The sequence below is a fragment of the Xenopus tropicalis genome, chromosome 2 (assembly GCF_000004195.4).
Source record: "Xenopus tropicalis strain Nigerian chromosome 2, UCB_Xtro_10.0, whole genome shotgun sequence".
Lineage (NCBI taxonomy): Eukaryota > Metazoa > Chordata > Amphibia > Anura > Pipidae > Xenopus > Xenopus tropicalis.
Window position 1 is genome coordinate 89946457 of NC_030678.2, and position 23574 is coordinate 89970030.

A 23574-nucleotide genomic window follows, 5' to 3' on the forward strand; every position below is an offset into this window, starting at 1 on the left:
ATTCTTTTTTTTTAGACTGTTTTTCTTTTTATATTGCTAAAGGTTATTTTTTTTTTTTATTGAATTTTAACATTGAGAGAGAGATTAAAGGGAGAAAAGGAAGAGAGGATGGCTGGAGAGTGATACATAGACCAAATGTTTTCAAACTTCTTTGGGCATCCTCTAGCCAATAGGTACGCTTATACAGTTTTAACTGCAAGTTGGTTAGGATAATCCATTTGTGGATTCATGGTGGGGATGGGCTCATCCAGTATAAAGCGACAGGCTATTTGCATAGAAAGAAGTAATCTCATTAATTGTGCACCAGGTATGGGCATTTGCCCTTAAGCGCAGGACTGGGCAAAATAATGTTTTAGTGCTCCAGAAGGTAACAGCTGAGCTTTTTCTTAAACAGAGTGGGTGAGTGTTCCCTACGGAGGGATTCAGGGATAGAGTTCCAGAGGTAAGGAGCAGCGAGATAGAAAGGTTTAAGACGAGAGAGCGCAGTGGGTGTGGATGGTGTAAAGAGACGGAGGCTCTGAGAGGAGCGGAGGAGACGACCAGGAACATGTAGGGAGACCAGTGAAGAAATGTAGTGAGGAGCAGAGGAGTGAAGGGCTTTGAATGTTAGCAGAAGGATTTTGTAAGCTTTCCTTTGCTTAACAGGCAGCCATGCAAGAGAGCTTAATTGAGGCTGAACAGGTTCCCTCTTCGGAGAGAGCAGGAGGATCCTGGCAGCAGAGTTTAAAATTGATTGCAGGGGAGGGAGGTGGGAGTCTGGGAGGCCGGTTAGTAGGAGATTGCAGTAATCTAAGCGGGAAAGGATAAGGGCATGGATTATTGTTTTAGCTGTTACTTGTGAGAGAAAGGGGCGTATCTTGGCAATATTGCGGAGGAAAAAACGGCAGGTTTTGGCAGTGTTATTAATATGGTTAGAGATGGAGAGTGACTGGTCAAAGATAACCCCAAGGCAGCATGCAGAATTTACAGGGTTGATGGTCATGCCATCAATAGTAATGGTGAAAGGAGGAGGGGGGCCAGGTTTGGGCGAGAAGACCATGAGCTCTGTTTTAGCTAGGTTAAGTTTGAGCTGGCGTCGGTTCATCCAGGAGGAGATAGCCAGGAGGCAGTTAGCAATCTGGGTTTGAACATCAGCAGTTAGTGCAGGGGTGTCTAAATATATCTGGATGTCATCTGCATATAAGTGATATTTAAGATCAAAAGAAGAAATAAGGTCTCCTAAAGAGAGAATCCAGTTTCTCATTGCTAAGAAACAGGAGATGCCCAAACTGTCTCTCAGGTTTAACAGGAATATGTTAAGGTTTTATAGTGCCTCTTTGCAAGCTATACTGTGAGAAACTAGGAGGCTGTTGTTGCAGCTATGCTTTTAGGAACCCAGACACTGTGTTTACCATTGGCTATGGACCAATGTTTACATCTACAGTATATTAGCATTCTGTTGGAGGATTTACTAAACTACAAAAGTTTTCATTAAAAATGTACTATAGCTTTTTAAGAAATGAATGGCCAGCAGTAGTCCAGTTGCAAGACTTTTCCTTTGGCCTTTATAAAAGTATTTAATACTCGGAAAAACACTACATTTGGGGGTATATTTATCATGCTGTGTAAAAAGTGGAGTAAAACATCACCGGTGATGTTGCTCATAGATGCTTTGCTTTAATTTTCTAACTGTTGAAATCTAATTGCTGATTGATTGCCCTAGGCACCACTAATGCTTCACTTCACTTTTTACACAGCATGATGAGTATACCCCTTAGAGTAAGTTTGTGTCTCCTTCTGTGTCATAACACTCCTCCTTGCCTCTCCTTTTTTAACATATCATCATTCTCTCACAGCCTGGGGAAATGCCCACATACAATTGGAACATGCTCTTTTGTGGAGTACTTTGTGTACCCTACTCCCAAATGTTCTAAAATATGGGCAGTATGCGAACAGTTGCATGTCCCAAATCTGATTCCAAAACGTAGAATCTTAAAGGAACAGTAACGCCAAAAATGAAAGTGTATTAAAGTATTTAAAATATAATGTACTGTTACCCTGCACAGGTAAAGTTGTGTATTTGCTAGAGTAACAGTACTATAGCTAATATAAATAATCTGCTGTGTAGCCATGGGGGCAGCCATTCAACCTGGAAAAAAGGAGAAAAGGCACAGGTTACATAGCAGGTAACAGATAAGCTCTGTAGAATATAATGGGGCTTTATCTGTTATCTGCTATGTCAGTGCTGTCCAACTTCTGTTGTACTGAGGGCCGGAATATTTCCGACCTATGTGGTGGAGGGCCGATAATGGAAGCCAGTTTTGACCACTCCCCTTTTTGAAACCGCACCCACTTGAAACCACACCCATGTTATCACATGACCATACCCATATTAATGGTTGTAGTACAGCAAAAACCTGCCATACTCTGCCTGCCCTACCCTGCCTGTGTGTGCCATACTCTGCCTTCCCTACCCTGCCTGTGTGCCATACTTTCACTGTGTGTGCCATTCTTGGCTGGTTTGTGCCATACTTGGCCTGTGTGTGCCATACTCTGCCTGCCCTACCCTGCCTGTGTGTGCCATACTCTGCCTTCCCTACCCTGCCTGCGTGTGCCATACTTTCACTGTGTTTGCCATTCTTGGCTGGTTTGTGCCATACTTGGCCTGTGTGTGCCATACTCTGCCTGTGTATGCCATACTCTGCCTGTGTATGCCATACTCTGCCTGTGTGTGCCATACTCTGCTTTCCCTATGCTGCCTGTGTGTATGGCACACACAGCCTACAGTGACACAATGCTGGCACTGCTCCTACAGTCTGCACAATAACTATATATTAAAAAACTTTTTAATTGAAGTACCACCTCAGTTCTTTTTGTAGTGTGCAGGGATTATTTGTGGGTTTCTACTGCTCTGAGGTGTGAACAGGGGAACAATATGGGTGATTACAGCCTGAGCCTGAGGTGTGAACACTGCAGGGGGTGAACAATGCAGAGATTAAAAGGTGTGAACAACACAAGGGAATACATATTTAAACGATACAGGGGGATTACAGCCTGAATCTGAGGTGAGAACCATGCAGGGGGGGGCAGTTAATCACAGTACTGATACCATTTAAAGTTTACACAAGAGTAAGCCATCAAAGCAGCCAGACAGGTGGGGGGCCACACAGAGGGGGGTCGCGGGCCGCATGCGGCCCGCGGGCCGTCAGTTGGACAGCACTGTGCTATGTGCCTGTGCCTTTTCTCCTTTGAATGGCTGCCCCCATGGCTACATAGCAGCTTTGTTTATATAAACTATAGTAGTCTTTCTGAGGCAAACACACCAGCTGTACCAGCACAGGGCAACAGTACATAATATCGTAATTATTTTTATACACTTTAATTTTTTGGTGTTACTGTTCCTTTAATGTGAATTTGGTCCTCTCTGCAGTCTGTAATACTTAATTCCCTCCCCCCCATCTTGGTTTTCAGTAGCAGATCAGTAATCCTGATAATAATAATAATCTGTAACTGTACATTTAAAAATCTGATATTCTATACATATACAGTATATACCATACACCATAAGAAGTTTGGGCAGCAACCAGACTTCCTAAATGAGTCCAAAAAGCAAACCCACCAAACAAGACAAATGCATTCAAAATCTTAGGATTATGTACAGATTAATGTAGACATGAATCACACAATTACATACTACAAATTGTACTTTTCTTCTCTGATAAATAGGATTTTAATTATTATGATGATAGTTTTCCCTTTTGCTACTTTAGCTCTAATCTAACATTTTGCTTCCCCTTTGGCTTGTTAGGCCAAGGCTTCCTCCTTGCAAGAAATAAATGTCCCAAACTTCAGGAAGTTCACACCACACATTCATGAGTGATAAGGAAGGGAATCTGGTCACACCCAACATAACACACACAACTCTTCTTGCTGTGTTTTTACTCAACCTGTGAAATTTGTCAGAATTTTGTAACTAACTTTTTACAGAAGCCAATATCTTAAGAAGGATATAAAACTGTAGCCAAGGTTTAAAAAAAGCTGGCCGTACTGACTGGCACAGCATGATGAGCTTAGTAAGCAATGATACATCTATACAACCAATGTAATCACCCCACTTATACCAATATCACCCTAAATTATCTTGTATATAAAGAATGAAAATGCACAATCTTTTTATTCCTGAATTGCAAATGCTAATTAATTGGTATTTTGATATATCCCTTGATAAGTGCTTCAGCACATTTAATAAAAAATAGCTCCAAATAAAAAGTCTGTTCTGCACAGTACCTACTACCAAGACCAATTGTATCAAATATTACTGAGAAAGATTTCTGTGCGCATTAACTTAACTTTAAATATTAGTACATTTTTTGTTAAAAAACAATTGAAACCACTGAATCCTGATCAATTCAGGTACAGTATGTAAACCTGCCAGGTATTATATGGATAGCTTAGTGCTAATGTTGTTTCCAATATAGTTGTTTCTCTAATAAATACAACTGCAAACCTCTATTCAACTGCTGAGTAATCCTAATATGAGTAGCTATTAATATAGCATATTACCCACATCCGTCAATCATTGTGGGTATTTCTATCTTTCATAAAGTTACAAAAAATATTGATATTCAAAGTGGTGCTTTTATTGTAAGGTCAAATGTGGCAATACAAAGTGGGATAAGCAGGACCCTAACCCAATTTTCTGCCCCACTGCTTTCTAACTCATCCCCACTGCAACCCAAAGTAGCTAAATTCAACCTCCAGTCAGATAACCACAATTCTTTTATAATCCACAGTCATCCCTCTGCTAAGAGCTTTTAGATGTATTGATATTAAAGGATACGTTTTCTAATAATTGCATAAAACCTTTTTCAGTAATATCTACTTAGGGATGTTAACTGCTAAATGAAATACAAAAACATTTTTTTGTGTGGAAGATCTCATTTTTTTTCAGGTTCTGTTTTGCAGCTTTTAGACTGAAAAGTGCTGTCTGTTTTCATTTACCACAGAAAAAAAAGTATCATTAACAGGAGCTGGTCAAAACTGAAAGATGTGTAATAGCTATAGAAATATAACTCCAGAATTAATCTGCTTTCAGTTTGCCTAATATTGCTGACCATAGCAACTATGTAAAAGTATGCAATTTAGGCTGATGGAAGGTAAAATCTCTAAGCCAAATAGTTCTCAAAAAAGAAGATAGTCTACAAATTACCTTAGATTACCACTGTCTATATTGCACAAAGTTAAGTTTAATGTGTACTCAAAGGTGCCTCAAAGGAAATGCTTTCTATTTTTAATTAGATTTATTTATAAAACATCAAAAGAGGAAGAGATATAGGCTGTAACTGTGTGGGAATGAAAACAAAAACATAACAATGTGATAGCAACAGAGTTGTAATACTTACAGCAGCAGTGTCCTGACCAAATATGGTAAAAGGTTTCTAGCTGCATACAAAAAAATATCTAAAGCCAGGCAGAAAAGCATTTAACATCGCTGTGGTCTAAATTATGTTACCAGCCCTATGAATCAGCTTCATTGACTACTGCACTATGTTCTGTTTTATTTTTAGCTTATACCCACTAAGAGGACCAAGCCCTTCCAAAGAGACATTAGGTCATACATTATTACATCAGCCCTCTGACAAACGTTTCCAAATAAGTAGTAAGAAACTCTGTTGGGCTAACAGTCTGAGACACAACATTACTGGCTAATTGCAGTTGCACTGGAAAAGGGAACTGATGTGCTTGAAGTGCTGACTTGTTTGTTATGATGTCTCTCTTTTTTCTCTGATGGAGCAGAATTTACAGGTTTGTTTGCGCCAGTGACAAACTACTCATTTAATAAAGGGTGTTCATGTGTGCACTGTTTTGAAAGAAGAAGAAAGGAGGAATAAATGTGCCTCCAGTGGATGAAGGGAAGGGGTTTAGAAGGTAACAAGGAGAGAAAGAAAGGGTACCCAAAACAGGAAGTTTTAAAGATAAAAGGAAGTAACCATGGGGGAAAAGAAAAGCTACCTAGGATGCAAAGGAGTGGGAGGAGAAGACATCCAGGCAGGGGTAATGAGAAGGTAATTTGTGGAGAGAGGAATGGGAAATTAATCCTTATTGGAGGCAAAATAATTCTATTGGCTTTATTTAATGTTTAAATTATTTTTAAATCTGGAAAACCCCAGGTCCCGAGCATTCTGTACAACAAGTCCCATACCTGTACCAGAAAAATTTTGCTATAAGGAAAGCACATGCTGTAGGATAATACAAAATATGGAACCTATTAAAAAGAAATAACATACCTTTTACCTCTTCCTTCTTGTAAACACAAGTAATATCAAGCAGAAGCCTTGACTTTATTGCATTGTAAATTATGTTGCTTCTTCATAGTAGACATCTTTTCAGTTTTAGGTTGAACTTATTTCAGTAAAGGCTAAAACTAACAGGCGAGAAAACATTTAAAAAGAAAAGCTACTTTTTACTGTCCAGTGTTCCAATCATTGAGGAGGTTGGTCTTTGTGTGGCCCATTAAGTCATTCAGGTACTTCAGAAGTTAGATTTAATGCTATTGCTAATGACAGGGATGGAGCTAAACCCTTAGCTGTTTGGTTGTGAAATAATCAAGTAGGAATGACAAACTGAAATATGTGTCTGCTCTATGGCTGACTTGAAATTTGATTCGGTTAGGTTGTTAAACTTTCTTCATAGCGGTAATGTGCGTATTCTTGGCCCTAGAACCGTGTTGCTAAACACTTTATTGATTTTTGCCAGACAACACAGATTAAAAGGTAACTTGTTTTGGATACATACATTAGAAACCTGTGCTCTAAATGATTTCCCGATGTTCTATTAGGCCAGGTTTATATATATATATATTATAACCTTGGTAAAGGTCCAAATGTGGACTGAAACACTGGACACAAGTGGTCCTTACCACACAGGAATGCACGGTTGCCACAGGAGCTCCCTATCTTGGATTTTGTTAGGAGTGCCAGTGACACTCACATGCTCAGTGCACTCTGGGCAACTGTTGAGAAGCTAAGCTTAGGGGTAGCCACAAATCAAACATAAAATGAGGTTTGTTGGTCATATAAGCTGGTTCTACAGGGCTAATTATTAAATCCTAATGCTAATTGCACTGATTTCAGAGCTGTAAAATACTAATCTGTGGTAATCTGTATTATTACCTAATCAAATTTATATTGTGACAGTTATATTCTATGAATACAGTATATTGTGATCGGTTCCGAAGTTCAGGTAACTGACAGCAAAACAGAGCATGTGCAGGGAATCAACTGAAAAGAAGATTGGGAGCTACTGGGGGTATTTTAGGAGGCACAGGTCTTTACTGCTATAGGTCTATGGTTGCTTTGGGTTGGTACAGTGTGCTGTGGGTACCATACTTCTCAACTGTCCCAATTTATGCAGGACAGTCCCAATTTAGGGAGCTTGTCCTGCAGTGCCAGATCAGCTACTTGATATCCAGCAAGTGCTAACTTTTCTCTTCACTAATGGTATTCCTTTTTCTTTTCCTATTGCAAATGAAAGATCACCAGGTACCGGATAACAGCTGAAATTCAAGTCATTAAACTCTACACTAGCAATGTGACCCTCAACCCATTCCAACACCGATAAACACAGGAGGGTTAGTTGACCCAGTTTTAGATACAGTTAAATTAAAACCATGAACACTTCAGTATCAGGTGAATATCAGGGCCCTTTTCAGCCCTTTCTTTAGTCAGGGATGCATCGATGCCCGGACTTGGCAATCTGTGGATTTTGACAAATGCTAGAGGGGCTGCTGTAAGAAGCAGTAAAAAAGTCTCTATTTAGTGGGCTGGTGGGGGGCCATAGCCTAATATATATGTATATTGGACTGAAACACTTCTTTGCCTTCAATGACATTAACATGCATTCAACTCCTACTGGAAGGGTAACAATTCTTTTGCATATATATGTTTTATATTTTTTCCCTAGAGATATTATTAGTAAGTTTATAAATGTAGACCCATCTAATGGTTTTTCTTACTGCAAACAACTCAGTGTTGTTGATGGTGTTGGTGGTGCATTTCTAAAGCTGGCCATACACGCACCGATGATATCGTACGAAACCTCGTTTTGTACGATATTCAGTGCGTGTATGGCTGCTCGACAAGGCAACCGATATCTCAAAAAGTTGCGGATATCGGTCGGCTCGTCAATCGGCCGGGTTAAAAGATTTTGATCGGGTGCCATTGAAGGCGCCTGAGCAAAATCTATGTTCAGGGCTGAAACGTCAGAATGAGGTAGAATTTCTATTGTTTCTACCTCCATATCTGACGATTCAGCCCTGAACGTCTGTGGACTATGGCCATCTTAAGTCATGCTGGAATCAGCCAGTTAATGCAGGGATAATTTGTCAGGGACTTGGAGCATGAATGGGTTTGCAGTTTGAATAAAATATTAGGTTGAGTAAGGTACAAATAAATATTTAACTGCTAAAGAACCATTAGAGAAAATTAATACTATTTGCAACTAACTGTGAAATGCTATCAACCCAAATATATGTAATTTTATATGTGTAAGCAAGTGTGCTTGAGTTTGCTAGTCACTTATTGGTATTTGCTGTTAGTTTTAGAGGTTACCTAGTCTAGTGCCTCACCCATAATTTATGGTATTTAGGTTTCTAAGACAGAAATCTTTGTTTTAGCAGGCAGGGAGAAACAGAATTGCATACATTATTGTGACATGTAACAAGTGAATTTGCCACAGAGATTTGCCTTGATGTGGCTGACTAAATTTGCCATAGGGTGTAACTAAAATCTAATTTTTATTAACATAAATATTTTCTAGCAATTAAAATGTTACTTATAGGCTGTAAATAAAGGGCACTCCTACACCAAAGGGTTTTCCAGAAGATTATCATGTCCCGCCCACTATCACATAGAACATAAATCACGGAACAAAAGTTTAAACTGAGAAAGTGTACCATTTTAAGGGAAAAATATGTTGATTCAGAATTTCATGGTGTCAACAAATCCCAAAAAAGTTGGGACAAGGCCATTTTCACCACTGTGTGGCATCTCCCCTTCTTCTTACAACACTCAACAGACGTCTGGGGACCGAGGAGACCAGTTTCTCAAGTTTAGGAATAGGAATGCTCTCCCATTCTTGTCTAATACAGGCCTCTAACTGTTCAATCGTCTTGGGCCTTCTTTGTTGCACCTTCCTCTTTATGATGCACTAAATGTTCTCTAAAGATCTGGACTGCAGACTGGCCATTTCAGTACCCGGATCCTTCTCCTACGCAGCCATGCAGCCATGATGTTGTGATTGATGCAGAATGTGGTCTGGCATTATCTTGTTGAAAAATGCAGGGTCTTCCCTGAAAGAGATGACGTCTGGATGGGAGCATATGTTGTTCTAGAACCTGAATATATTTTTCTGCATTGATGCTGCCTTTCCAGACATGCAAGCTGCCCATGCCACACGCACTCATGCAACCCCATACCATCAGAGATGCAGGCTTCTGAACTGAGCGTTGATAACAACTTGGGTTGTCCTTGTCCTCTTTGGTCCGGATGACATGGCGTCCCAGATTTCCAAAAAGAACTTCGAATCGTGACTCGTCTGACCACAGAACAGTCTTCCATTTTGCCACACTCCATTTTAAATGATCCCTGGCCCAGTGAAAACGCCTGAGCTTGTGGATCTTGCTTAGAAATGGCTTCTTCTTTGCACTGTAGAGTTTCAGCTGGCAACGGCGGATGGCACGGTGGATTGTGTTCACTGACAGTGGTTTCTGGAAGTATTCCTGAGCCCATTCTGTGATTTCCTTTACAGTAGCATTCCTGTTTGTGGTGCAGTGTTGTTTAAGGGCCCGGAGATCACGGGCATCCAGTATGGTTTTACGGCCTTGACCCTTACGCACAGAGATTGTTCCAGATTCCCTGAATCTTCGGATGATGTTATGCACAGTTGATGATGATAGATGCAAAATCTTTGCAATTTTTCGCTGGGTAACTCCTTTCTGATATTGCTCCACTATCTTTCTGCGCAACATTGTGGGAATTGGTGATACTCTACCCATCTTGGCTTCTGAGAGACACTGCCACTCTGAGAAGCTCTTTTTATACCCAATCATGTTGCCAATTGACCTAATTAGTGTTATTTGGTCTTCCAGCTCTTCGTTATGCTCAAATTTACTTTTTCCAGCCTCTTATTGCTACTTGTCCCAACTTTTTGGGGATTTGTTGACACCATGAAATTCTGAATCAACATATTTTTCCCTTAAAATGGTACATTTTCTCAGTTTAAACTTTTGTTCCGTGATTTATGTTCTATTCTGAATAAAATATTAGAAGTTGGCACCTCCACATCGTTGTGTTCAGTTTTTATTCACAATTTGTTTAGTGTCCCAACTTTTTTGGAATCCGGGTTGTATGTCCCCCTTAAGTAAATGAGGCTTATGTTACTTAAAGTTACAGTAGCAGCTGGAAACAATGCCCAGAGGTTCCAGAATCTTCATTACTAGTAAATAATGGAGAGGTGGAAGAGTGGAGGGAGACTTTGACATTACTGTAAATGAGCATGAAATTGGCCATAACTATTTGAGTCCTATAGTCAGTTGCAAACTTTAAATCACTGCCTATGAAGGATGGTACAGTTATGTTAATGATCTTGCTGAATATTTACAGGAGCCCAGTAGAGCCCTCAGATGGACCTGCCCAACAGATATCTGTCCAAAAATTGCCCAGATGTTGATCAGACAGAGCTAAAAATCCTGTGTGCGGTTGACTAGCGCACTGGCTCATTGGTGCAGTCTCACCCCAACGGCCTACATCCCATCAATGAGATTCAAATATTTGGCCTGTCGGGATCAAGCCAATATTGCCAACCTCAAGGTGGGCATATCAGAAAGATCTGATCTTTTGGCAACTTTGCCAAACAAGTGGACCTTTCAGTGTATGGCCACCTTTAGGTTTACTAATAAGCTTTGGTTGGAGACAACAAAGCAGGAATAATTCACTTATTGGTTTGACCAGAATAATAAATATTATGTTTGGCAAAAGCAGAATGCTATATGCCAACAGGAAAGCATGGTGTCAGAAGCAACACTGATGATTCTGGCTACTTCAAGACTCATTTGGTTTGCAGTCATCCATGATATCATATATAGTTGCTAACTATGCTTTTATTTTAGTGACATTTTCCTCTATGTAATAATCTGTACCAGGACTGTCCCATTGAAAATATCCCAGCTGCACAGAGTATCTTATTGTCCTTAGTGTAAGACAGCTGCCCCAGTACCTCCACTTTCATTTTAACTTTTCAGTTGAAAAAAAATATTTCTTATATACTGCATTGGTACATGGTTCCTTTAAGACAATATAAGAGACATATAACACAGCTTCTCATCACTTTAGTGCCCATAGAAATAATTTCCAGAGTTGGCAGCTATGTGAATTTAGATTTATGATAGAAAATTCTTTTGGAGAATGTCAGCCCATCCATCTTTGTTCTGAAGCTAAGCCACAAATACTAAAGTTCATACAACAAAACAATGACCCTAAACATGCAAGGACATCTATTACAGAACTACTGAAGCAAAAAAGATTTATGCTTGCAAAGCCCAAGTCCTTATTTAGACTATTGAAATGTATGCCAAGAATGGCCTAGGATGCCTTAAACTTAATAAAAGAGTTTAATCAACAGAATAAAACTTTGGACCTTCTTTTTGTCGATTAGTAAAATCATGTTCTTTTATTACTTTGGGCATGCAGTTGTGTGGTTCTAGTTTCATTCCTGTGAGTTGGTGGCTGGGGAGGGTAGGCGGAGAGAAGGGGCCACAAGTAATTGTATCCTGGAATTCTAATGAGGGCTTGAAGAGGCTAAGCCTCACAAACTAACATCCATTAATTTCCCTATGTTGGAGATATTATACATGAATTTTGCACTGTATTTATCCCTCCATGTGTTATGAGGTTACTGTACATTAAACAACACTGTATTTATTCTACCTTGTGTTCTGGGGCATGGTATGCGTCTTGTTGTGTGCTCTGGGGTATTATATATGCAACTGACACTATATTTGTTCTGTTAGATGTTGAAGGAGGTATTTAACATAAAATTGGCACTACATTTATCCTGCTGTGATTTGGGGGTATTTATGATGATGATAGTGGCCCTGGGAAAGTATGAAGGAATCTGTGTAGAATATCATTAACAAGTCTCCACATACTGTCCCTCTGCCTATTGCTACATCCCAGTTAAACCTTTTAACTGTGTGGCAACAATAATGTGATAAAGATATCAGGTTCAAAAATGCTATTGTCTGTGAAGACTGAATGATCTGAATGATCTGTTTTTTTATTGTGTAAGATTTATGGGCTTTATAAATGTTCTAACGTTAAATGTACTAAGTGTCTTTTCACATGAATGTTTTTTTTGTCCAACAGTACCGGCCTGTCATGTTCACCAAGATGTAGGTCCACCAACGCCTCAAGCAAGCTGTAGGATTACCTGAGTATTGGTACAGGAAGCGCAGCAAGCAGAGAGTAGTTGGAGAGCCAAACGAGTTACCAGGGGTGAAGGAGAGTGCTGGTCAGGAAACAGGTCTGGGCAGGCAGCACAGGTCCAAGTCAGGGAAACAAGCCAAAGGTCAGAAAGTAAATACCAGTACGGGAGCAACACTAGGAAAGAAGTAAAACTTAAAAACCAAGTTGGTGGTAAGTGTGGACTGTCTCTGTAAGGGCCCAAGAGAGTGAGGGCCTGCTGACATTGCGATAGTCGGATGCAATAGTTCTTGACCATCAACTTAAAGGAAATGAATAGCCTACATTTGCCTAAAATGTATATCAGTTGGGCACCTCTCCCACACCCAAATGGCATTATTTGTACTGCATATATCCCCTCCGCTTGCCAGCACCATCACATTTTCCTAAAGCAAATAGCAGATTTTAGCCGGTGGCGATTTTTCCTCTGATACATAATCAGTTACATTTAAATCTGCAAACACCATACACACACACAGACCCTTATTCAGCATACATTTCATCAAAAATACAGGCTCACACAGGCAGAACTGTCTCTGATAAAAGTTCTGCTTTGTTTGAGCACTGTAATGGTAAAGCTGAGCTCAGGAGAAAAAAATTGAAGCAGACAGCTGGAGCTGGGTTTCTATGGGAATCAGCAATGCCATCTCTTCACTGGCTGCTAGACTGGGGGGCGTGTTTAGTAATCTGAGCTTAGAACAACTGAGCATGCCCACAAGCCAACAGCCAAAGCAAATTCCTGAGGGAGGGAACTGAGTGGGTTACAGGAGAAATAGGAAATCTAAGTGATTAAGGGGATGCTGCAGCCTTACTATTAACCTCTGGACAACCAGTGTGGCAGGTATTGAAAGATTTCAAAGAGGCTGTTCACTGATTACATTTTTGTGTGTGGGGTTTACATGCCCTTTAAGTTGGAGGAGGAGAAGAGACAGATTGTTGCATAAATGGATTTAGGATAACTGGCTTGTGAAGAGCAGAATGAAAACTGGATGTTATACGGCAAGAAGACGGAAGTTTTAATTGAAAACAAACAGCATTAATTTGACATACAATACTGAAAGGTCCCAAGAAACGATGGCCAAGTTTCTTGCTTGGGCAAAACAACTTTAGATTTGCTATTGAGAGACAAACCTTGTCTCCAACCTTAAATTCCTGGTCTTTACCTAATTTATTGTCAGCATAGAGCTTAAAGTTTTGCTGAGCTTTGGTTTCTTGAAGAAGTTTGAGATTCCTGGTTATAAAGGTTAGTCTATCTTGTACAGCTGGTACTAAGATTTCTGGTAGAGCCAATGAAAAGGTAGCTGGATGAAAACCATAATTAGCAAAGAAAAGTGACTGATTAATTGTTGAATGAGGTGCATTGTAATAAGCAAATTCCGCAAGTGGAAGGAGAAAAACCCAATCATTCTGATGGTAGGAAGAAAAAAATCTAAGATACTGTTTAAGAGTCTGATTGGTCCTCTCTGTGTGACCATTTGTGTCTGAGGATGAAATGCAGAGGAGAGAAAGATTTCTAAAGCTTTGCAAAGTGATCTCCAAAACTGAGATGCAAATTGAACGCCTTGATTGGAGACTACTTCATCAGGATCTCTGTGGAGTCTAATAACTTCTTTGATGAAAGTCTCAGCAGTCGCAGCAGTCGTAGGGAGCTTGTAAAGAGGAGTAAAGTGAGCCATCTTGGTAAGCCTATCTACTACCACAAAAATAGTGTTTTAAACCAGGAAGGGCTTTAGAATGAACTCTAAATGATACATTTGAATGAAACTGAACCTCAAGGTCTTGACGGCAGATGTAAGTAGAGAAGAAGACCATCAAATTTAGTCTGGAACCTTTTTTTAGACCTTCCACAAGTGTCACGGGAGTTTACGAACTGATTACCATCCCTAGAAAGATTTGGCCACAAAAAAGCCTTTTGGCCAAATTAATATCATGGAAAGCTTGCAGCCAAAGTTCCTCAGGTACAAATATCCGATTACGAAACAGGAACAGGCCATCCTTAAAAGTTAACTTTGGCATTTGAAGGACATTAACTTTAGAAGCAGAATTTGCTTGATTTGATCAATCAAAGCAGGCTGGATTAAAAGGAAGTTGTGTGAATGAAGAATAGTCTTTGGTGGTTCATATGAATCCTGCAGAGGAGAATGTAGCCTGGAAAGGACATCAGCCTTACAATTCTTAGATGCAGGTTTAGAGAGGCCAAAAGGCATGACTAAGTACTCAAAGTTCCTGTAACGAGCACAAAAAGCAGTCTTCCAAAATTTGGATGAAAAGATGAAGGAGCTGGAACTCTAATCAATCGCTGGGTTATGTTGTCTAAACCAAGGCAACCCAATAATTACAGATAAAAGAAACAACATCAAAATTCATAACTTATGCATGTATTTTATTCAAAGTCATGGACAAGTCAGGCCAATTCATCCTTTATAGTCTTAGACAGACCAAGATGGTAATGGTGGTGTTTGAGAGTGGCCTCATTCCAGTCTGTGTCAGAAGCTGCCTTTCTGAAGTCAACCACGGCAAATAGCCTCTGCCGTGGTGACATGATGATCATTATACAGGATGGCTATTGCTTGGAAGAAACTATCAACGGCCTGCAACACAGAACTCTGTAACTCCATCAACTGGAAAGCTCAGGACTGGATTTCTACTTGCAGTAAAGAGATGGTCACCCTGACTTTGATTCGTTCAGTAGAGTGAGCACAAGGTTAAAGGGTAAATAACAACCTGCATGTATTTATGAATTGCTGGAAAGTCTTTTGAACCCCTGAAAATCTCCCAGGCAATAACAGAACTAGCACTAACGTGGCCTGGGTGCAGGAGGCACAGCTGGGCCCCCCACTGCACACAGCTTTTGTGTTGGATTCTGACATTGCAATGCAGGAGGACGCAACATACACAACACCAAGACTTGGTGACAACATGGAATACCTGGTGTCAATTTACATGTGTCCATTGACTTGCGCACCAGTGAGAACCGCTCTCTGGTAAGTCCCTTAACACTGCCTATATAAAGGTTGTTCAAAAACAACCCAACAGCTAGGTGACTTGTTTCAAAATTCAATATTAGACATTAAAATTGTTCCAAAATATTTTGGCACTATAACGCAGACAAAATGCTGTACCCCTCTACAGAGAAGGTATTTTAAAAATAAGCAACAAACCTATTGCCTTGATATTTTTAATACCATTGAGTCAATAAATCTTTCTTACTTCTGCAAAGTTTGGAATGTTGCAGTGTTGCATGCAATCTGTTACAATTTGTTGCTTAATCTGCAGAAGGGCTAATATTTAGATCTATAGTCCTAAAGGTAACAATTCTCCATTCACATGGATGGCCTAAGCCCTAAGTGAAGCCCTTGACCTATCAGCAAGTGTCATGGAAGTACAGATCTGTAAAATTCTGGGTCAGCTGATGATCCCATACACATTGCAAATTGGGTCACTGGTTGGCAGTTTTCTATAAACTCTAGTGCATTCCTCTAGTGATTTGGCCAAATCAATCTGGAGACATACGCACATACACCCACGGTTCCCTTGAAAACTGAATTGTATACACAATTTCTCCATATGGAGAAAACTGACTGAGTTGTATACAAATTTGGCCCATATGGAAATGTTTACTCTCAGACCAGGCATTTCATGACACAGTGTGGACCCATATATTTATGATGGTGTATTTCAAGACACAAAGGGTCATTTATGACTACAAATGCATTGAGCAATGTGCAGCTTTGGCACAATCGCTATATTTTTTTCTAGGGATGCACCGAATCCACTATTTTAGGATCCGGCCAAACCCTGAATCCTTTGTGAATGGCATACTTTGCACTTACAATCAAGGGTAACTTACACACACAAATAGGAGGATATTACGTGCTGCCGTTGATGCTGCACTAAAAGTGCCATAACTACGTCAGGTATTATGTAAGTTAGTAAGTTTATTTCTGAAGAGAATGAGGGACAATTCTCTTCCAAGGAATTTGGGGATGTAAGGAGCAACAAGACAGGTTTATGGCGGGAAATAGCATTAGTATTTGGGATGTACATCCAAGCTGTGAACAATCCATCCATATGTATCATTTGGCACCATGTCTAACTGTTGTGAAAGTAAAAGGGTACAGGGCAATTAATCAGTGCTACTTGGTCGCCACAACTAATCTTAGCCGTCATAGGTTTCTATACAAGTGACTAATTGTGCACCATTTGTGCTGTGCGAATTAGTCGACAAGACTTTTTAAAAAGTCACCGCTACTAATCGCCATGTGTATCTTTGCGCTTAGGTAGGTAATTTATAAACACTGGGCAAACTTGCATCTAGGCAGTAACCCGTGGCAACCAATCTTATGTTTGTCTTCATAGTTCAACTTGCAACAGGCTGAAAAAAAAACTTATTGCTGATTGGTTGCTATGGGTCACTGCCCAGGTGCAATTGTATCCAGTGTTTATAAATTAGCCCCAGGGTGTCAGGTTCACCTGTGAGCCCTAGAAGGCACAGTCCCACTCTGGAGAGATTTAACAGCTTAAAACACAATTTGAAGTAAAATATATAATCTTGTACGTCATTTTTAATTTTTAATATTTAATTTTTAATATCAATGTCTGTGCGTGCCGCCACACCTAGGATATATAGCTAGCCGGCACAGCCAGTGGTGACCGTCGTACACTCTCTACTTTTGAATTTGTGCTGTCAGTATCGTACATTATTTGTTATAGTAAGGCTTTTGCTCGCCCCATATCTGACCATAAGGAAGAATATTACGTGAGGCTGAGAGGCAAGGCGGGTCCGAAGTGGTTAACGGTTCCACTTGCTCCTCTCGCCTCACCCCTCCCTGTGCCTCCTCCCTCTCCTCCTTGCGAGCTGTATGAGAAGTCCCGTTATACACAGAGCCGGATTCCCTGGCCGGGGCGCGGGAGGTGTCGAGATACAAAGGAGGTGGAGAAGGGCGGAAAGTCTGAAGTTGAGGGAAAATTCAGCGAGGGGAAAACAGAAGCCAGTGAGGGGAGAAGAAAAAGAGCGGCGAAGGTGTGAGAAAAGGCAGAGGGAGAAGTAGAAGCATAAAGGGCGAAGAGAAAGAGAAAGGAGAAGAGCCGAACAAGGAGAGGGAGAATACCCCGGGAGGCGGCAGCGAGGAGGGAATCGGCCAGGGACAAGTTGAATCTGTGCAAGGGCAGCTCTGGGCGCAGCAGCATGTCTCTCTCGGTGCCTCAGAATGGAGTTCAGGAGGACAAAGACAACCTCGTCGAGCTCTTTGTTAAGGTAAGTGATGGGTCCCTGCCTGCCCGCCATGCGCTTTGCCCATACCTGGGGTCCCTCTAGGGCTTGCCATGTGGCAGCCAGTTGGGATTTGCCATTGCTTGGACTTTAGGTAATATCATGGCTCTATGCCATAAAGTCATCTATGTTTAGTGTTTGTAATAGTGCTAAATCCATGGCATTAGCTTCACTTGTGCAACCTGACTGTAGCTTCTGCTAAATGCACAGTATGAATGGACACTGTTAGATGCTGACACACAATATTGTCGTTTTAAGGACCTAAGATTTGGCCTTGTATTTAGTGCCCATTCCTCTACAGTTTCTGTAATATGTTATCTTATTCTGAAAGAGGTTATCAAAGCACATTTCAAAATATACTGGAGTTGCCATACTTCTTACTTTGCTGAAGTATTCTTAAATACTATCCAAAGCAACTTTCCACCTATTGGACAAATTATCTTGATGGATGTGTATTTGCATGGTTTTGCCAAGCCATATTTTTTGAGCAAGCCTCAGACATGGCAGAGCCTTATATGGATGTACTTTCACCAGGCATATCTGGTCAGTTTAATATCATATTAAGAAGACGCTGCCTGAGAGATAAATGTTGCAGACACCCTGCATGCTGTGTGTGGGTTCTGCTCCTTTGGGCAAACCGTGTTCCTCACAATTCCAGGCTTGCTATGGGAATTCCTAGATGTGGCGTCTGCTTTAATTGCACTAATGTTAGTGGGCTGCATGGAAGGAAGGTGTGGTACATTGACTCTACTAGCATGTGATCTACTGGAAGTCTAGCCACGCATAGGAACAATGTAAGAGGGGATTCCCAGTGTATCACTGAGAGCTCCATGTATACCCCAAGGTCTTAGGCAAGTCAGGAATTGTGTTAATTTCATGTCCTGTAAAGGGTACTGTATACAGTGTTTTATTTTGGGGCGCAAATTGCTTGCAGTAAGCAAATGTCCTTCTGACCTGGCCTACTTTTTACCCTATAAAGCTTCTGGCCAGCTTGTACACTGCAAATTAATGCATAGTTTTTCTCTGACCTGCTAATACACTGCTTTTTGTCTGCTGTTAGTCATGTAGGCCACACACTGGGAGTTTGAACTGGAGGGAATCTGTGCCCTATTTTTTAACCTCATCAGTGCTCTCCAGTGCAGCATAGATCGGTGCTTACACTGTATTGCCATAAGTTGATAAATGAGAAAACTGTGTAAAACATCTGTTGTAAGGTTTTTAATTGCAGACCTTTCGTTTGGCTGAGATGTACTGTTGTACATCTAATGGAACGTGCCAGTCTGATGAGACATATTACCGTATCTCAAAGCCTATTGGGGTATCGTCAGTAGCAAGTGTTTTGCCAATGGTAGCCCTTTCAGCTGGTGGAAAAGTGCTTGATACCTCTACGTGTGGTATTATTCACATGACTCGTGCATTGGCCCAAAAACCGCCTGTCGGTGGTGAGAGGCAGCTTGGGTGTTTTGGGGTTGAAATTTGGGCAACCATTGCAGGTTCAGGTTGAGTAGTGTGTCAGCCTAGGGAAATACATTCCTCTGCCCTGGAGAAGTAGTGTATGGAGCTGGAAGGTTTGGGTACAGGTTCGGTGCAGGTTCTACATTGGCAACATTTTGCAGATAAAGGTGTTTGCGGGATAGGGTTCGTTCAGCTTGAGTTTTTTCTGACCCACACATCACTACTGCCACCAGGAAAATTCCACCAGGGAAAAGTTATCGGCAAAACTCTGAGTTAAGGACCTAGTATTGGCCCATACCTATAGTGAAGTTTGGTGGTGGTTGTATAATGGTGCTCATCAGTGTCAGGGTGTTTTCTGTCATTTAGTTGCCCCAAGGTTTAACGTGTTGTGTGGATGTACATAGGACAATCTGACGCTTATGTGAGCTTGATGCTGGACAATTTGGCCACCCACTGGGATCACTTTAACAAGGGCTAATGAAGCTGCTCTAACTGCATGTACCCGTGCCCCGCCCATACACTGAAAAAGTGATATTGGCAGATGAAATTCTTAGTTTGGACTGACTTTGGGCTGATAGAATCAGACTATGGTCCAGTTACACCTGCCTCCCAAACTGCCATGCACGGACTGTCAAACAGAATGGTTAAAACTCCTCTACCAAATTTGGGCATGCATACTTACCTTTAGCAAGAAAGGAAGTCCATATTGTTACATATGTTCAATATATAGAAAAAAACTTTTATTACAGTATACCTCAAAGCTATCTATATTGATAGCAGTACAGACAGGCAGTAGGCGTCTCTGCTGCTGTGCCCTTCTGTAGCTGAGTGAATAGTAATAGTGGAAAGTTGTGATGCCATTGCTGATTCTCACTGCTCTGGGGATTGGTTGCTAGGCAAGCACTCTAGGAATGCCTTCTGTTGCCGTTATATCTTGTAGCAGAGTAAAGGTTAATATCACTTGGCTGAAAAAAGCCACAATCAAAAAATTAGGACTTCCTCACTCCAACATTAGTGAGGTTGTGTCATAATCCGAACCTTTCAGTTCCCATTTCTGTTTCATCTGTAATTCTAAGGGCTGTTGAGAAGCAGAACCCTTTTGCTGATGTAGGGATCCATAGGGTTAACTAGTCCCTATGGCTTTAAACCCTGCAGCTTCCTGGTTTTGTGCTGTTACTGGGCAAAGACCCATGTATCAGTTTTGAGTTCATATGTGTGATTATTGGGTAACAGGGAGACCACTCCCTTGGCACTCTGATATAGTGCTTAGCAGGGGGTGGGTCTGTCTCTTTGGCTGCCTGTGCTCACAGGGGAAGGAGCACTGTGCTGGAGGCAAGGAACTAGGCCCCAGTAAAAGCCATGTGCCCCAGAGTGTTGTCAGTCACTCTGGTGAAGTCGGGGACAGGGACCCCGTGAATGAGGACCAGTTAGATAGCAAGTTTTGTGGAGCACTTTCTAGGAAAGTGAGATAGTGAGGGAAGAGAGCACGAGCAGTTTGGCTCAGAGGAAAGTAACTGTGGGAGTACCCTTCCAGACAGGCACTGTTGCCTTAGTGTAGGGCCACGGTTAAGACCTAGGAGGCAGGTAGTTTGAACCCTGATCCAAAGTTGCCGTGGGGCCTGAGAAGTGTGGTATCCAGCTGACTGTTCCACAGAGTGAGCAACTGAACCGGTGGCACTGATCCTGCCCGGGCTCAAGGGGAGTTGGGAGGAGCGGGTGTGCACCCTCTCTGTGCTGTCCTCAGAGAAAGCTATGCTAACTGATGTGTGAGTATATTGCATAACCCTGCAAGTTGCTTGTTGCTGAAAATAAACCAGTTCTACTGTTAAACTGCAAGAACCTTCTGGCGCCCATTTGTTATTCTGCACTGCACACAGCTACAGTGAGTTGTAGTTTCACTACACCATAGCTCCGTTTGGTTACTTCCACATAGCGAAGGCCCATCCTGAAGGACTGAGTCACGTGTACCCCATGCTCTAGACCTATCTAGTCGTGCTATTGGCTTGTTACAGCCAAGAAAGGGTTACACCGATTTATCACAAGCCTTTTACCGGCAGTATAAACACCAACTGTTGATGCTTAGCCACATTCAGTTGGTAGATGCCTCTGGCTTTCCTTGCTGTGAAACAGAGACCACAAAATTAAAAGCAGGGAAAACTTCTCATTGATCTCTTTATTTGTGTCTGTACAGAGCCAGTCAGGGTGAACAGGACCAGTTACTACAAGTAGCACCATGAGGTGTAATGCCCTGAAACAGGGAGCAACCACAGCACAAAAGGATCGTGGGTACAAAGCCTTGGTTTGTGCCATTAGATCCTGTATTATTTCTGCTAATAAAAGTCACAAAAATGCAGTGTTATCCTCCAGTCATATGATTATCTGCCCTATAGCTGTTTTACTGCCATCTCTCATATATCCCTGGCCTCACTAGTTAACTCATGGGGAATAGTTGCCCTTCCCTCCTATCATACTTAGCATAAACTTTGCATGGGGTGTGCTCATCGGCTGTGTTTGCAGAGCGGGCACTCTTATATGGTATTGTTTGGCTGGATCTGGGCCTGTGTACTTCATTTTAATACACTATGCTCTCTCTTCTTCAGCCCTCCCCCCACAATGTCCTTTTTATTCTCTCCCACCATCCCATTTTCCACCTCTCTTCCCCCTCCTCTCTCACGCTCTCTTGACTTCTGTTCTCATTCCTTTTCCTCCTTCCATTCCCAGCATCCAATCTTGTCAGTTTTCTTTCCACCATTTATAGTACACAATTTCAACCATTAAATCCTCTTGATTCTTAGTGTTAACACGTGGCAAAGTTGTCATTGAAGTGGAGTTGCTTGGCAGTAGCAATGCAGTCGTACATAGAAAGCAACTAGCAACCAGAGAAAATTATTTACAGAACTTTAGTGCCATTCTTTCTATTATAAATATATAGAAAAAAAAGTCTAATATTTTGTGGTTTGGGCGTTTAATATGTACAAAGAAAAGCAGAGAGTTGGCAACCCAGTATTGACCAAGGGAACCCTTGTACAGAAAGAGTGTGTTTTTTAAAATTCTGCATTTTTGAAAAACACCTGTATGCTTAAAGGGGGCTTTGTATGTTTTTCCACAGTTGTGTAAAACGTGCAGCCTGCCTTGGGTTGTACAGGTCAATTCCCAGTTGCTTGAGGGGGTGGTGGTACAGGGGGTGTACTTCATATTGCTTGAAAAGCTGCCACGGGTCACATTCCTGGTGTAGCTTTTCCATGTCGAAAAAGCAAAATGATGCACAACTTTGTGGGCAGTAGGTTTAGCCAGCAAAGCCACTTGCAGAGCACTCCCATCTGGAGGCCTGGTGACCAGTTGTGGATGGAAGATTTTTATGGCCCTCAGACTGCACAAAGGCTTTATTGACCTGTCTGTATGATGTCATCATTTTATTGCAACAGGCTTCCAAACATCATATGGTGGATTGTTCCCCAGCTAAATGGGCAGCATGATTGTGCAGTGGTGAGCATTGTTGCCTTGCACTTATGGGGTTGAGGGTTTGATTCTCAAAGGGAACTCATTAAGTGTTAATGTTGTCCTCATGTGTGTCAGTTTTTTCTTGCTACCTTGATTTTTGCTAGCACGCCTGATACAGTTGCCCATTTGTTTGTGTGAGAAAGGGCCCTTAGATTATAATATATTGTATATATTGGTGCTGTATAAATACAATTATATAAAATAAATAAGTGGAAAAAGATGGGCAGCATTCTTTATATACCCGCAGGCAGTGAGGCACTGGAGTGCAGTGTATCTAAATTCTAAACTGAAGGTTGTATTCATAGCATGGGATATGACTTGTGGCCCATGAGGACAGGCATTAGTTCCCTATCAGGTTCACCTAGCTACTGATTTGATTCCTATTCTCCAGTGTATTGTGCTAAGTTCACCAGTGCCCCGGCACAGCCTGTGAAAGGAGGCAGCAGGAAGTGAAACAGGTGGGCAGGATTGGAGAAGTTTTCAATGAATCACCTAAAACCTCAATCCTTAAAAATTTAGAGGAGTATAATGCACTGGCACATACCTGTTTCTTCAGAGTGTCCCTTTTTTTTTTTTTGTAATTTATAGTTTTATTTTCACTTACACAAATGAATATAGCATATTAAGGCATTTTATACCGTTATTCATACATTTGTCATCTGTCACAGTTACACAATAAAAAAGAAATCAGTAAAAAGAGAAATATATAGGTCAAGGAGAGAGGGGAATGTTTTTTAACCAAGGGTAGGGGGGGAAGGCTCCAGGGAAGCTTTATTCTAGCTCTGTGGAGATACACGGATCTATGTTTGCACTGGCTGTGCAAGTAGGTCCCAAGATGACCATATTTTT

General features: G+C 41.2%; 1 protein-coding gene across 2 annotated transcripts in view; it reads left to right on the forward strand.

Annotated features, from left to right (window-relative positions):
* Positions 1-17395: 17395 nt before the first annotated feature.
* Positions 17396-23574, forward strand: part of clic4 (chloride intracellular channel 4) — a 50306-nt gene continuing 44127 nt past the window's right edge. Inside the window, 1 exon segment of one of the 2 annotated variants that reach the window (NM_001007907.1) lies at positions 17396-17754. In NM_001007907.1, the coding sequence (NP_001007908.1) occupies positions 17686-17754 (69 nt within the window). In that variant the 5' untranslated portion in view covers positions 17396-17685. 2 annotated transcript variants of the gene reach the window in all.